Genomic DNA, 16,317 nt, shown 5'->3' with positions numbered 1-16,317 from the left:
AATGTAGGCTAAATAATTTGTGGAAATAAAAGTGGCCTTTTTTGTCACTTATTTGGTGAGTTAGTTGGTGGCATGATGATGACTGAGTGTTATGGGAGGTTGTGGTGATGATTTTGCTGAGTTGTAGCCTTTGGTTTATTTGTATTAACCAGTGCATTATAGAATCTCTTCACTCATATTATTCACTTTGTTAAGTATCATAAATTAATCAATGTAACAAATAGGAAAAGGAATATGTACTGCTTGTTGGTGGTTAAATTTAGCTTCTTAATTTCATGGAACTTTAATGTAAAGCATTACCAAAGCATCAACTCCCAACAATTATTATTACACCAGGCTCACTGAGTGTGTGTATTTAAAGGCTGGTGTGATAACTTCATTACAATTGTGAAAATGGAATATGAAAAAATGTGTGCACTGGAGTAGCCTACATACTGAGACAATATCCTTAATCTTTGAGACTTTATTGAGTTCACATTTGATAAATGATTTAAACTTGATAAATCAAAACCGAATAATAAAAATTACAAGCAAGAACCTGATCACCCCTGAGATAAATATTCATGTAATGTTATAAAATATATTAATGTTAACATTAACTAAGGCAGAAAGAGTCTGTTATTATGAAATAAATACATGTAAATATACATTTCTAAGGCTTCAAAGTTCACTATGCCCAAAAAACACACACACTTATCAAATGCAGCGAGCTAGGAAAGGGATAATGTACACTCCTCCGGTCAGACGGGACGACGGCTTATTATACGGTTACTTGCCAAAACGATAAGACATTCCTCCAAAAAAACTTTTTTTTTTATGATTTTGTTGCCGTTTCGTAACTTCCGCTAAAAAAATAGTTCTCCACGCAAACAGAACTTTAAAAGTGTCATGTGTGGCGTAGCAACCTTTTACTTGCTGACTTGAAGTTACAATGGATTTCAGTTACGTTGATTGAACGGACAACTTGCGAAATGATATGCAAGATGTAAATTAGATGCACAAAACCCGGTCAATAATGTTTTGCAATATCAAACCTCCGAAAGTTTTGGTGGCCCATTTAAATTCAAAACTTTTTGCAACATTCTGAGGAGCCGTATAATACAAATAGCCTATTAAAAGCAATATTATACCATGGCTTGGTTGGATTTCCTATTGTAACGCATTGTTTAGAATGTCAATTAAGTTTTGATATTTGCACACCTATGAAGTAGGTGACAGTATCACACCTGTAGCCTATGTCAATTCGCCAAGTTCTCCAAGTTCTCAAACATATGGAGAACAGGCAGATCGTGTCCGTCACTGGCTACAGGTGTAACCTGAAAAGTTACTGGGCACCATCCACTACTGACAGAAAACGCATTGTGGAGTAATTGCCACCTCGAACAAGCATTAGCCTATTATCTGCTACCCGAACGCATTCGCATGAACGAATTTCCATTAGCCTATCCCTTGCATAAACTTAACACACCACAGTTAATCAAAGTAACTTAAACTTTTCCTAAAAACTAACTTTAAGACGTTGGGAAAGACAGTAGAGCTACAGATTGAAAAAAAAAAAACATAAGAAACAGACTCACTCTCTCTCTTTCTCTTTCTCTCTCTCTCTCTCTCTCTCTCTCTCTCTCAGTGTGTGTGTGTGTGTGTGTGTGTGAGATTTACTTTAGGTCAAAACAAAAAACCTAATATAGGTTGTAATCAGAAAATATTCTTTGAATTTGTTTCATTCATTTCAACTTTTTTCTAGATATGTTAACTGGCTATAACATGACTGTTTTAATGTAGGGGATAAATGCATTTATAAAATATTCTAATTGATACTAAGTATCCTGAAAAAGTGGTAAATGTGGATCTAGACAGCAATTTAATAGGTTAATATTATGTAAGGCACTCTGAAAGAGGTATTTCTACTTACTACACACTCTATGAATTTGCATCATAGAGACCACTGGTTCCCTGGTAATTTATGTTCACTAAAAGATGTATTTATGTTTGTGTGTGTGTGTGTGTGTGTGTGTGTGTGTGTCCAGATAAAGGGGTTGTCTGTGTGAGAGACCAAATGACATCTCATGGCTGTTGTTGGTACTGGCTCTCCGTGGCTGTGTAGAAGTCCTCCAGCACACTTTGCAGGTACTCAAAGGTAGGCCTGTCCTCCGGCTTGTTCTTCCAGCACTCCAGCATGATGTCATACAGTTCCTGTGGACACGAGTCTGGACGCTGCATGCGGTAACCTCTCTCAAGAGAGCGAATCACCTCCGGGTTAGTCATGCCTATATTTCATGAAAGAAACACAGCATGTTGGCAGGGAAAATGCATGACTATCAGGTATATTCAGTGCTGATTAAGGACCACACATACATCTAACATCAGAGAGGCCAGAGTGACCTAAAACTTTGATATAATGAACTGAACAAGAAACATTTGTATTCTCCCTTTTGGCTTGTGAACACCTATACTTTGTCCTCTAGTTGATTCCACATAAAAGGTACAGGCTACAGCTTTTGCTATATGAAATATATGAAGAGCACAGGGCTGTTTGTCATCCCAAAGGCACACTGATTTTGCAATGTAACATGTCTTTATTGATAGACATACAACATGCATTGGCCATCAAGAGCATCTACCCTTATGCAAAGCAACAGGCATCATGTAGCTCAAACCCACCATATTAAAAAGGCAGTGCACACAATTGATCCAACTAAAGTCTTTTACAAATGCAAGATAAGAATAAAAAGTTGGAAAAAAATTATATTTTGTCTGCGTTAGGGTTAGGGAACGTGCCCCCGGTAGCTGCTTTTGCTGTAGCACTATTAAACGCAGTCTAAACTATGTCGCCACAGCATAAATGGCTCATGTGCCGGGCAGGTAAAAGAACGCATCCCTGTGTTCTTATTCCTGACAATTAAAAAAAACAAATGAACAATGAAATGACATTATCTCAATGTGTGGGACAAAGGGTTAAAATGCTTTGCAGTACAATGCAAAGTGGGACACCTGGTCACGCTAAAAGAGGCTGAAGTCAGAATGCAGAGATAATTCAATAGCAAGTGTAACAGCTGTCAATCCAGGTCAACCCATCTTCTTACCTGGGTAAGGGGTGCGTCCGTAGCTGATGATCTCCATGAGCAGGATGCCTAAGGACCAGACATCTGATTTGATGGTAAATGAGCCATAGTTTATGGCCTCTGGCGCAGTCCACTTGATGGGGAACTTAGCACCTGATTGAAAGCAATGCACAGTCAGGTGATTTTTACATTAATAGGTTTTATGCCTCGTCATAGACCCATTTCTTTCACCATAATCATGTTCATTTCCACTAATCAATTGCCATCCAGCAGGTGATAATTGTCACTAATCTTTCTTCACAGAAGAATTTGATGACAATAATCATGCCGTCCTAAGTTCCATATACTCTTGTGTTTCACTTTGAGAACTTTATTTACACGACCTCTGTAAACAACAACACAACTGCTTAAGCCGTAGAGGCCCAAATCGAATAGTTTTAGTTGAAGTGACTTTCCTCCTCTGGTCACTGTCGTGTCCTCACCTTCTCTGGCGGTGTACTCATTGTCCTCTATGATGCGCGCCAGACCAAAGTCAGCAATCTTGCACACCAGTGTCTTTGAGACCAGGATGTTGGCTGCACGGAGATCTCTGTGGATGTAGTTCTTCAACTCAATGTAAGCCATGCCCTCGGCAATCTAATAACAGGAAGAGAATAATAAGCAGCCTAGCTTGTTGAAAGCATGATGGGATACATGTCAGTGATTCATGTAATCTTTAATAATTATTAAGTTATTATTATTACTATTATATTAATTAAGTAATTAGATGAACTATGTAAACTAGTTATTTAAAATCATTTTAGAAATATAGGTTGAATTTGATTAATAATATGACTTAATTACCCATATACATGCAAATCTTAATGCAAATATGAATTGACATTCAAATCCTGATAAAAATGTATGTAAACTGTTCTTCCAATAATGATGACAATAAAGATAATGTGCTATTAACCGACTCAACCCTTTAGGGACAAACCAACTCAAAACAACAGCTGTCTGCTCACTCACATCCTGCCACTAGACTCCTAATTCTCCATGTGTCATTCAAGTTAAAAACAAGCTATAAATCTACTACTATAAATCTAACTATAAAAGTTTTAGGCTAAACGCCACGGACACATGGCACTCAGTCAGAGTGTGAGCAAAGAGTCTCTACGTATCGTGGGGATGCAGTGGCATGTTTTCATCAGGTGGGGGCATAGATGATCTGTGAATTGTATTATGCCAAGGTTTAGCTTGCCTGACTGCATGCATACTAGTGAATAAAGGAGAAAATATTTGTGAGTGTTTGTTGTGTACTCTGCTGTGTACTACCGTGTCATCGATTGTATGTGCGTGTGTGTGTTCAAGAGAGGACAACAGAAATTATTGTTTTTATAGACTAAATATTGACTATGCGAGTGTGTGTGTGTGTGTGTGTGTGTGTGTGTGTGTGCCATAAAGAAGGGACTTCACAAGGCTAATAATCAGCATATCTGGATGTGGCCCTTCACAGGATTGTCTACCAGGGCAGATTCTGATCAGAACAGTCCGTGACTCCCTCTTCCTCTTTCCCTCTCGACCGAAAGAAAACTGTTACCCTCCCCCCACCTCTTTCTCTCTCTCTCCCCCCTCTCTCTCTTTCTCTCTCTCTCTTCACTTCCTCACTGTCAATGTACCTCCACACGTTCACTTCCTGAATTAATATAGAATGATAAGTGGGCAAAAAAACTTTTTTGTCTGTAGTAACACTGGCCTGCATGGTACGAGTTGTTAAAACATATATTTCTGATAGTAAGGCCAAATGTAACAAGAACTGATATTGTGCAAATTGTTATGGGATGACGAATGCTCTCTCTCTCTCTCTCTCTCTCTCTCTCTCTCTCTCTCTCTCTCTCTCTCTCTCTCATCTCTATATTGAATATGATCATAAACTGGCTAATGATGTTATGACCTGTTCTAGGGCGTGTGAGGGAGCTACTGGGTGAGGCTGGAGATGGTGGTAAAGTGATTTTTAAAGTGTGAGAGGAAGGAGCTAAACATTAATAGGTTTTATTTTTCTTTTATTAATGTAATGGTGTAAACCTTGTGGGTTGGAGAATGTAGTGTATTATGTGTTTTAGTGGTGTAATTGTGTGACAAACTAGTCAATGGTTTAATAACAGAGTGTTAACCACCCTGCTCCCCTCCTGTCTCTCACACACACACACACACACACACACACACACACACACACACATGGGAACACACAGCCAAAAACATTTCATGTAAACGAGGACCACACCCTTTGAGAACAGGCGTTATGGACAACAAAAGTTCTTTGAATAGTAAAATCAGTGACGGCACCTTCAAAGGAGACGGTTTTGGTTATGACAATAATGTCTAACAGAAGAGTACAAACACAATATAGAAGCTGATAAAGCACAAGGTCAGCATCAGTGCAGCCCCACTGCAGAATCATGACCTTTGAACCTGACCTGAGCAGAGAAGTCAATGAGTTTCGGGAGTTGGATCCGGTTTCCTTCATCGCTCTTGAGGAAGTCTAGTAAACTGCCTGCATACACAAATACACACACACACACACACACACACACACACACACACACACACACACACACACACACACACACACACACGAAAGATTTTCAACAAAAAAATAATTACTCAGCATCACAATCACTGAACCCTCAATTCAATACTCTCTCTTTCTCACTCTATCTCTCTCTTTCTGTCACATGCACACGCACACACACACACACACACACACACACACACACGAAAGATTTTCAACAAAAAAATAATTACTCAGCATCACAATCACTGAACCCTCAATTCAATACTCTCTCTTTCTCACTCTATCTCTCTCTTTCTGTCACATGCACACGCACACACACACACACACACACACACACACACACACACACACACACAGACACACACACAAACACACACACGCACCCTTTTCCATGTACTCTGTGATGATGTAGATGGGCTCTTCCTTGGTGACCACCGCGTTGAGGCGCACCAACTTGTCGTGCTGCAGTGACTTCATGAGCTCGGCCTCCATGAGGAAAGCCTCCACGGACATGGTGCCAGGCTTCATGGTCTTCACCGCCACCTTGGTGTGCTTGTTATACATCGCTGAGGGAAGAAGGCCAGACAATCACAGCATGAACGCTTAGGTAAGGAAACTGGTTTTAGGGAATAAACAGGGTCAGGCCTAGGACACAAAAGAGGACAGTGGGCCTTGTTTCTCTGAGATTTGAGGACCAACAGGGGTCACACAGGGGTCACACAGGGTGTTTTTGGTTGTGTTGAGACCAGAAACAAAGTTTAAAGTATGGATCCCTCTCATTTGAGCTAATTGTTGAGCTAAGTGCTGCTCAAAGACTTAACACCCCTTCCCTCTGATTTAACTTGTCCTGGTGGAAGAATCTGTAACCTAAAAGCAACTCATCTTATGGCAGGCCTCTCCCAGAAAACCAGGCAAGCTCGCGGTGTTTGAAAATATTGGCTTACACATATCCACAACCCTTTCAGCAGGAAGCGTGAAGATTCAATTTAGATATTTCACTGCGTTGTGAGTGAGTGGAGTGGCAGGTGGCTTACCCATCCAGACTTCTCCAAACTGCCCGGCGCCCAGCCTCCTGTCCAGTTTGAGAGACTCTCGTGGGATCTCCCATGCATCCTTCTCCCAGGGCTTCTGGGGTTTGGGGCTGATGCAGGGGCTAGTGAGGGACTGGCACAGGCCATCGCCCTGCTCTGTAACACAGATGCATACATGGCTGTTTGAAAGTGTACTCTTTTAGGCAGTTGAAAAGACACCATTTTAGAATACCACACGTCACCTAGACAACACATATGCCACAGACACCGACAAATTAGAGGCCAGGGTACTAGGTCAGTGTGGTCTTAATTTGTATATTTGCTTGTGTGTTTTTCTTATGAATTATGTCATCCTTATTGCAAAAATATTTCAGTTTAAAGAACATTCTAAATTGTTTATGACATTTAGCCTGTTTATGTTTGCCTGTTGTGTTTATGTCTTGTCTGTGTGGGCTACTGGGTTTAAAGTGCATGCTTGTGCTTACTTTGCTGTAAATGTAAATGTAAATGTGTGTGTGTGTGTGTGTTTGTTTGTGTGTGTATGTGTGTGTATGTCTTACTCACTCTTATAGTGGCCGACCAGCTCCTGCAAGGTGCAGAAAGTGATGCGAGGGGAGATGTAGAAGCCGCCGTTGTCCAGGGTGCGGATCTTGTAATGCTTGACCGTGTCCACAGAGTGGCCATCGCTGTCCCTCACTGACAGGGAGTAGCTGCCTGCACAACAGTGGCACACAGATAGTCAGACCAGCACTTCCGCACAGCTCAACGGGTGAGCAATGGGTCAGTGCGTCTCACTCTGATGAGACTGAACTGAACAATAATTTCACCACAATACATGGCTATTTATAGTGCCAGACATCGCAAAGACAGACAATGATATAATTAGGCCTAAAGGCATTCGTCAGCAAAGGCATTTCACGTAATAACAATGAACCAGACTACAGATTAAAGGCAACAGACCAGGATAAATACTGGTACAGAGACCTGGTAAAGACATTAAGCAGGAAATGTTCTGTTCATTATTCATCATACTCCAATGATTAATAGTCTCCTTAATGAGTTCCCCTGTACTATAATTCAATAATTCCCTTGACTCATTAAAGTTTCTAGTCTAAATATGTATCAGATCCCTAATGCATATGTCCCCCATTCGTCCACCAGTTTTTGGCATGTTTGTCCCTCAGCTAGCTCACCTTTGGTGGTCTCACTGTCTCGAATCATGTAGGACCCAGTTTTGTTCCCTGAGGCCAGAAGCTGTCTCTCTGCGTCCTTCCTGCTCACGCCTTTAAAGAACCAGCTGCAGGAGAGAGGAATAAGGTCACATCACACAGGTGTGGCAACAAAATGGTAATTATGTCAACAGTACTCAGCATCTCACTTCTGCTTTCACTGTTCCCAGTTGTCCATTTTTAGTAGGGTGACCAGAATTGAGTGTGTGAAAAAGAGGACACTTTGTCGCGGGGGAGGGGGCGGGGCAGTGTATAGCATACAGATGACCCCGCCCCCTCCCCCGCAACGAAGTTTTGACATCTTTTTCACATGCAGATGTCATATTCTGTTGTAAACAATGCAACTAGTGGAGGCGGCAAGGTACTCAGTGTTGCCAGATTGGAAATGGCGAAGTATCGTACCAAATGCTCAAAATGATTGTATTTGGAGGATAATTATCGTGCATCTGGCCAATGACAGTTCTCTCTACAGTCAGAGCTTGCGCAAGAAGGTGGAACGTAAGGGAGATACCCTTTCCAAAACTTGTCAGGGCGTAAAAACTAGTTTGTGAAAGACCCAGAGAAACACATATATCCGACGAGGCAAAATCCGGTACAATTTTGGAATACCAGCCGGACGCATTTTTTAGGTCTCGAAAAGAGGACATGTCCGGGTAAAAGATGACGTCTGGTCACCCTATTTTTAGGCCAGCTTTTTTTGGTTACCAATGGCCTTTTTCTTTATGAGATTATATTTTTTTTTCAAAATCAGCTTAAACTGGTTAAACATCACAAATGTTCCATGCTTCAGCTGAAGTGTGGAGATCAGTAGAACAGCAGTCTGTGCACTCACTCCTCAGTCTCCAGGGTGTCTTTGGCCACGTAGTTGCTGGGTATGAAGCCATCCTGGCCACTGCTGATAAGCCTGGCTTTCCACCATTCACCTGATCTAGAAAGACAAAATGGGTTTGGGGGTAGTGAGTGAGGGGAAAATGTGGGGCATACTATGCCTGATCTATGCCTGTTATTCACTGAGACATCAAACTCACTCCTCAAGGATCTTGAGCTTATCTCCTTTCACGAAGCCGAGGTCTCCTTCATGGACGCCCTCATAGTCGTACAGAGCAACGGCGATGTTATCTGGACCTGAGGAATGGAAATATGGAACAGAGGCTGATTACTAAATACTAACATAATTCATTTTCAGTGACCTTTACCTACTCGTGTTTTGGGTAGTGATTGATCATTTTAGAAATGCCTGTTACGTTAGACGTGCATGGATTTAATTATTATCCATCTTTGTGTACCACCGTACTGTCAAGGCTAGAATTTCTAAAGGCAGATTCAGAAATCCTTTACTGTCATTTTTGTGTATGTCCATACACAAAAACAAGTATTTAGTTGAGTCAAGTATTTAAAAGGTACAGTCCTTGATGGGGGGAAGGGGGGTTTGAAAGTAAGTGTGTGTGAAAGTGAGTGGGTGGGTGGATAGATCGGGGTTGGCAGATTGTGGTTGCTGTGAACACAATGTGTTCAAACATCTGATCACCTGAGGGGAAAAGCTGTTTAGTAGCCTGCTGGTTCTTGTGCAGATTCTCCTGTACCTTTTTCCAGACTGCACAGGGGACAACAGACTGTGGGAAGGGAGGAAGGGATCTCTGGTGATGCTGAAGGCTCTTTTAATGAGCCATGAATGGAGCCCTCCTGAAATCGACAATCATCTCTTTGGTTTTGTCAGTGTTGAGGGTCAGATTGTAAGATTTGCACTAGGATGTCAGTTGCCCCACCTCCATTCCGAACGCTGATCCATCACCATTACTGATGAGACCTATCGCTGAGGTGTCAACATTAAATGTTATGATGTTGTTGTTGTTAAATTTGGCAGAGCGGTCATGAGTTAGCAGATTGAACAACAAGGATGAGTCCTTGAGGCGATCCTGTGTTCACCAAGGTGGATTTTGATGTGTTGCTGCCAACTCTGCGTCAGGAAATCTGAGATCCAGTTGCAAGAGCCAGAGTCCAAATCCAACAGCCTCAGCTTCTCTATCAACTGTTGTGGGATGACTGGGGTTCTTGTTGTCCAGATGGGTCAAAGGGGGTATAGTATGGTGGATATTGCATCTTCCGTAGACCGGTTTGTTCTGTAAGCCAACGGTAAGAAGTCCAGGTTGGCAGGAAGGGGGGTCTTAATGTGCTGCATGACAAGCCACTCAAAGCACTTCATGGCTATTGAAATGAGGGCTACAGGTCAGTCACTTCATGTTTTTGGTTTGGTTTTATGTCATTTGTAGACAGTGTTTTTTGAGAAGTATTTTAGTTTTCACACTGTGCTGAAGAAAGCGACTACAAAATGGTAAGAGGAAGTTGCTCAGTTTCACTTCTGTTATCAGACCTCACACTCTAAATTGAGTAGAGTCACATGGTGTTCCATGTGATGTTCCATGTGTTACACCGTGCTAACATGCTAACTGGTGTCTTTTGTTGATGTACTTGGCAATGTTGTGCTATCTTGCATTTTGTGGGATGTTCCATCCCGGACCACATAACTACATAGTGTACAACCTGGACAGTGGGAATGATAGGTATATGTACCTGCCATTCACATGATCATATATCATCAAAATAAATGTAAGGTTGATGCCAAAACAATTGCCTATAATAACATACCTCAGAAATTGGCAAATTGTTGCATAACGTTGCTTTAAAGCAAACTGGTCTGTATATACTCTCAACCTGTCCTGCTTGACTTGATCCAATTCATGCTTTTGTAGCATTTGGAGTAAATACGTAATATAGAGTGCTCACTATATGATATTGCAGAATATTATTGAATGAGTGTGGTTTGTCAGACTGTAACAAAGGGAGAGAACAGTGGGCTACGGTGGTCTACATGGGTAGTGGTCAACTTGCGTCTACGGGCTACCAAACCTGCACCCAGACCGCAATGCTAAAGAGCCAGGCTCATTGGTATGGCAGTCAGAGCACATACTCAACCGTTGTGACAGTACTCCATCAAACAGACATTTTGAGGAAACAGTGTCTTTGCTATGGCTAGGACAGCAATCCTATGCGTTTACATAATCGCAGGGATTGGATGACTTTGGTTGCAAAAGGTCAGCCCTCAACAGCTGTGGCGTGACTTAAGGCATGGCTAGTGACTGAGGGAGCTGATCAGACAGGCCAGCAATGGTATTAAGCCCTTACGAGAGCTCCCACCGATCTCACCACGGAGGCATGATTATCCAGCCGGCACAGATGACAGATGAAGCACCATTTTACAAGACAGTGCGAGACCACACGAAGACATATAAAGAGAGATGGCTCACAATGCCTTGACTGGAGGAGCCAAACAAAGGAAAAGGGTTTAAGATAAGCACTCTTGGCTATTACTCACTGTCGGCGCTGGACGAGGGCATGCTGGAGTTCGTTCTATTCTGTACACAGAAAAACAAACACAACATGAGCCATTACAAAGGGGATTATGTAAATGATCAGTGTCAACAGGATTAAACAGGGAAATTGCATAATTCAAGAGTTATAAGAAAATGGAGAGAATTCCATGAAGATGAACTCTAACAGACTGGAAGATTTTCTTTTTCGTTAGTCAATACTTAACTTTTCTCTTCCTTGCTGAAATTTTGCCTGAGAATGCAAAGTCTTGTGAAGATTAAAAGTTCCCATTACCCATAACTTCTCCTTCAGTTTGTTCTGTGGTTGGCACAGATATGCATGTGGTCACCTTGCACATAAGAGGGAGGAAGGTCCTATGCTACTGATTGACAATTATGCAAATGCTAACTTCCAGATCTTCCAGATCTATATTTCATCAATTCTGTTTATCGTCAATGTGTGTATGGGGGGGGGTTGGCTATGCCTGTGAGAGTTAATTAATCCTAAAATGAATTGACCTGGCATTTTCAATGTGTTGTAAGAGTTTCATAGTTCACAAAATGGGGAAGTCATTGCTGACTGCTGAAATGAGGGAATTTTGACGGTTCCCAGCACACCTCAGACTTCTTGTCATCACTTTTGCTTGCACGAGCAAGAACACAACACAAAAGCCCCCCCTCCACCTCGTACAGCATTCCTTCTGCGACTTGCTTACTTCCACAGATCAGATCCCTGTCCTTTTTTACTTACTGCTTTTGTGCCTGCTGTGGGGTCTTTGACATAGTGTGGCGGCAGGGTGCGGTTTGAGGAGTCTTCACTCCCCAGGGCCTTGCCCACAGCATCCTGCTCCTTTTTGGACCCCACACAGCCCATGGCGAGACCTGGACAAGGACAGAAAAGAGACGCAAGAGTAGTGAATTCAATGACAGCCTAATAACAAAAGGAACAAACAAAAATAAATTGATATTGTATTCATTTAGTGTTTTTGCATTAAAATAGAGATTGTGCTGAGACTGCACACGTAGGTGAAAGTGACACTAAGAATGAGAATGAGAAACAGACACTTTTTTTGTGGTGCAGAGTGCATTACGGAACACATGTCTACAAGGCAGAGTGGTGACCGCTCTCTGTGTAGAAATGTCCCACCAGTTCACACATGCAAGCACAAGCTTCCCATACGGAACAAACTGTAACGGTCAGATCCGCTTTGTTAGTCTACACTGCAGAAAGACCCCAATAAACAGTGGTAATAATGGCACAAATGGGAAATGTGTATGTGTAGTTGATTGTATGTGTGAGAGAATAAGTTCATGCATGTGTGAATGTATGTTTGTGTGTGTGTGTGTGTATGTGTGAGGGAATGAGTTCACGCTTGTGTAAATGTATGTTTGGGTGTGTGTGAGAGAGAATTAGTTCACGCGTGTGTGAATATGTGATTCATATGTGATACATATGTGCATCATAAATGTATGAATACATTCGTGTTTTCGTGTATTTGCATATGTCCGTGGGTGGCTCTCTCACTTCACGACTAGGTCAGGCTGAGCTGAGTGTTAGCACTTTCAGCTAGCACGAGCACATGAGGAAGTGACCAAGTGGAAACTGTGGTGAAAGTCTGCTGAGGCCATTGCTAAGAGCAGATTCAAATCAGCTGGGGGGGGGACAAAAAAAGACGAAGTGTTAAACCATGTGTTATATCAGTGACAGTTTACCTCTGCTGTTGTTTGCTTAAATTGTTTGACTCTGTACAAATGGTAAAAGGACATAAGGGTTTGTGCAAGTTGTTTAGAAAGTACCTGCAACCATACTTTGTCTTACAACCTTAATTACATCTTATGGCCGTATTCATGTCACAAAAACAGTAACCCTCATTAAATATTTTAGGTGCTCACCAGCCACAACGGGTGACATGCTGTATAACTGAGTGAGCGATGTGCGTGGCATTCTTTTTTAAAACACGCAAAAACACTGCAACACTATGCACCACCGAACTACACGCTATCTCCAACATGTCTGTCAAACAGTGTCATCATTTAAGCAAAGCGAGCCACTCATGAGCTTGAGCTCTTGAATTTGTTTGCCAGATAATGCCCTCTTTGTTCTGCTCTGCGGATCATTTATTTGATTTGTTAATATGAAGCATTTGAAGTCAGGCCGTGAGCTGACAGGCTTACACTTCTAACAGTGTTGGTTTGTATTCAGCATCTTGTCCTTTTGATGGTAAGTTTCTGTTTACATGAACAGGCGAGCTACAGTATAAATGAAAGAAAGAGAGAAAGAGAGAATAGTTGAGAGTAAGCAGTGCTTACTTGTGTGTGTGCTATGCGTGATCTGAATTAGGGGAGCACTCATGCCAGGTGCAGACATCTTTGGGTTGGATATTACTGTTTTGCACCCTCTGGGGTATAAGACAAACTGCTAAGGAACCTCCAAGGGTCAAGTGCATTAAAAAAAAAAAACTGCAACCGACTTAAAATGTTCTCAACCTTGAAGGCTGGATGTTGAGGAGCGTTGTACAGAGGACCAGAAGATCAAACACAACTTTGCACAAGCAACCTTAGTTCCTCATTCCTACCTGTTTGTTCCTCTTTTATGCTAATCTTCAATGCTGCAAAGGGTCATTCTTTGATATCACAGATACTCCATATATGTACATACAGTGCAACAGACTGCCTCTAATGTTGTAATTCAAGAATTCCCGAGCAAAATGGAATGAATGTAAAATTATCAGGCATTAAAGCAAAACACCAAGGACATCACTGGTGCTTCGCCTTCACTAATTATTAATAATAAATTCACCAACAGACAATAACAAAAGGTTTCCTTGCATTGGCTTCAGAAGCAGAAGCATCTCAGGTGATCTCTGACCAGAGCAGGTGTGTTTTTACACAGTCGAACTCAATTGGTGATGTGCTATAGCTGCTCACCCAGGGTTAGAAATTGTTTTGTGCGTGCAAGCATTGCTTCCTGTATTGCCTTTCAGTTACTAGTGGTGGACAGTGACTATGCAGCTCATCATGGCTACTTGTGCACAGCCAGCCCTGGTATAGCGGAAGGTGCCGAACAAGGGGTTCATAATTATAACAGCAAATCTGAAGTTGCTTTCAGATCAGTGCGTTAAATACATAAATCACCCTATCGATGTTGAATGTCAAATGGTTTAATAGATGAATTACTAAAAAGGAGGCGTGGCAGCATTTAGTACTGTAGAGCAGGATTGTCTTTTTAGTTTTCAGTGACAGCTGATCTAATATCAACACAGCGCATCAGCAAATTTGTTTTAAGCTAAAGAAACCTGTTCAGTAATCATACAAGTTATATGTAGTGAACGCTCACACTGACTTATACTTCAGAGAATATTTAGTGCTCGTCATGTCAACTTGTCCGCCCTATTGTTACCTGGGAGTACTGTCAGTCAGTGTGCAGATATTCTCTTCCTTTCATTTGTACTTATTTTAATTTAACACATTACTAAAGTAAATATTGACATATTAGACGAATACTTATTTATCCTTAATGATGGGGAGATGCCTTTGTCTATTCCCCATAGCCTTTGATTGATGTACTGTGTCTGTTCCTGTAACTGACTTTACCCAAATTCACCTTGCATCTTTCCTGAGAGTACCAGCTTGACTGGCATCACCTTCACTAAAGGCCAGCAGGTTCATTCATCATTAGCTATCTCTCTAAGACACACACACACTCACACACACACACACACACACACATACACACACACACACACACACACACACAGACACACACACACACACACACACACACACACACACACACAGACACACGCACACGATCTTTGTAGTGGATACACACATACTTTGTCAGCCAAGCCCTACAGCATGTGGTGTAGCCTACTTTGCATTATGCTTGTTAAACCTCATCCCTCTCATTATAGCAGAAGTGCATCTGGCAGGTTAGGTGTATGGAAATAGGCAGTACTAATGAGGGCATGATTACTGCTGCTAGCCTCTCTTTGAGACTCCACCTCTTCCACACACCAACTATGCTTGCTGGGCCAACAGAATATGAATTGCATATTAAAGTTTCAGGGAATCCCGTCCCAGCGACACAAACTCAGACTTTTCAATGATCCTAAGGTAAAGTGGGTTAGTATGTGATTTCAAACTGAACTGAACCAACCTCATTGACGATCTATTAAACATTTGATCTCTTATAATGTATAAAGATAATTTAAATTATCCTTTCCCCTCTTCTCTCTTTTTTTCTCTCAATAATCGATACGCTCTTTCTGTATATGGTGAGTGTTAACAACATAATACAAAAATATATAATAAAAAAACTATTACATAAATTAACAATGAACTGTATTAACTAGCTATCTACAAGTTTACAAAATGTTTAAAACATTTGGAATTAACGGATGATTATTGAAATTTGTAGGCATAGGTTAGGCTTATAAAAAGGCAAAAAGACATACATTATTTCGAAAGAAAGAACACGGAACATCAGAGATCACACAGATCAAAGACACCACGTTGACAGCGAGTGAAGATGCAAAAATGAACAAAATCTTCTCTTACTTTTTTCAGCTGTCTGTTCGTATAGGTTTACACCGACGTCTCTATTTGGTTTTGTAATGTAGGTATCTATTTAATTTGTCAAAGCGATCCTTTAGGTCGGCTCCTCCATCCCGTCACTTTGATTCGTGGTGAGTGGGCAGTGTTCTAACTGGTAAGTGCGCTACACAGACAGAGCGCAGGAGGAAGTCGGCGCAATGATCATGACCGAGCAGTGGCTCATAGCAAGAGGAACTAGCTGCAGTTTCCGCTATCCAGACACCGAGGGTTCATTTAATAATGAATAGACAGGCGATTTGCCTGACAGGGGATTTATTTTTAAAGATGTCCAATTCCGTGTATCGACTTCACCGCTTGTTTAATTTCTAACCATTAGCTGTAAATAAACTCTGTTTAAGTATGGAAAAGCATTATCTCTTTCAAGATCATTTAATACATTTTGGATATTTCTAAAAGGAAATTGGACCTGCATCTCACCTTATCCATAGGTCTACCTACCAACACTATCAACTA

General features: G+C 41.4%; 1 protein-coding gene across 1 annotated transcript; it reads right to left on the bottom strand.

Moving 5' to 3' along the window:
* Positions 1-448: 448 nt before the first annotated feature.
* Positions 449-16,021, bottom strand: hck (HCK proto-oncogene, Src family tyrosine kinase). Its single transcript, XM_031566247.2, has 13 exons — positions 15,808-16,021; positions 11,999-12,129; positions 11,253-11,292; positions 8,908-9,004; positions 8,712-8,807; positions 7,844-7,947; positions 7,215-7,364; positions 6,654-6,806; positions 6,003-6,185; positions 5,522-5,598; positions 3,545-3,698; positions 3,084-3,215; positions 449-2,267 (listed from the first exon to the last, which is right to left on the bottom strand). The coding sequence occupies exons 2-13, from the start codon at positions 12,119-12,121 to the stop codon at positions 2,065-2,067; spliced, it is 1,512 nt and encodes a 503-aa protein (XP_031422107.1). The 5' UTR covers positions 12,122-12,129; positions 15,808-16,021; the 3' UTR covers positions 449-2,064.
* Between the last annotated feature and the right edge of the window lie 296 nt (positions 16,022-16,317).

This window comes from Clupea harengus, chromosome 4 (genome assembly GCF_900700415.2).
Source record: "Clupea harengus chromosome 4, Ch_v2.0.2, whole genome shotgun sequence".
In the NCBI taxonomy this organism is placed as follows: Eukaryota; Metazoa; Chordata; class Actinopteri; order Clupeiformes; family Clupeidae; genus Clupea; species Clupea harengus.
The sequence above is the reverse complement of the archived record's forward strand: the minus strand, read 5'-3'. Positions and strand labels throughout refer to the sequence as shown.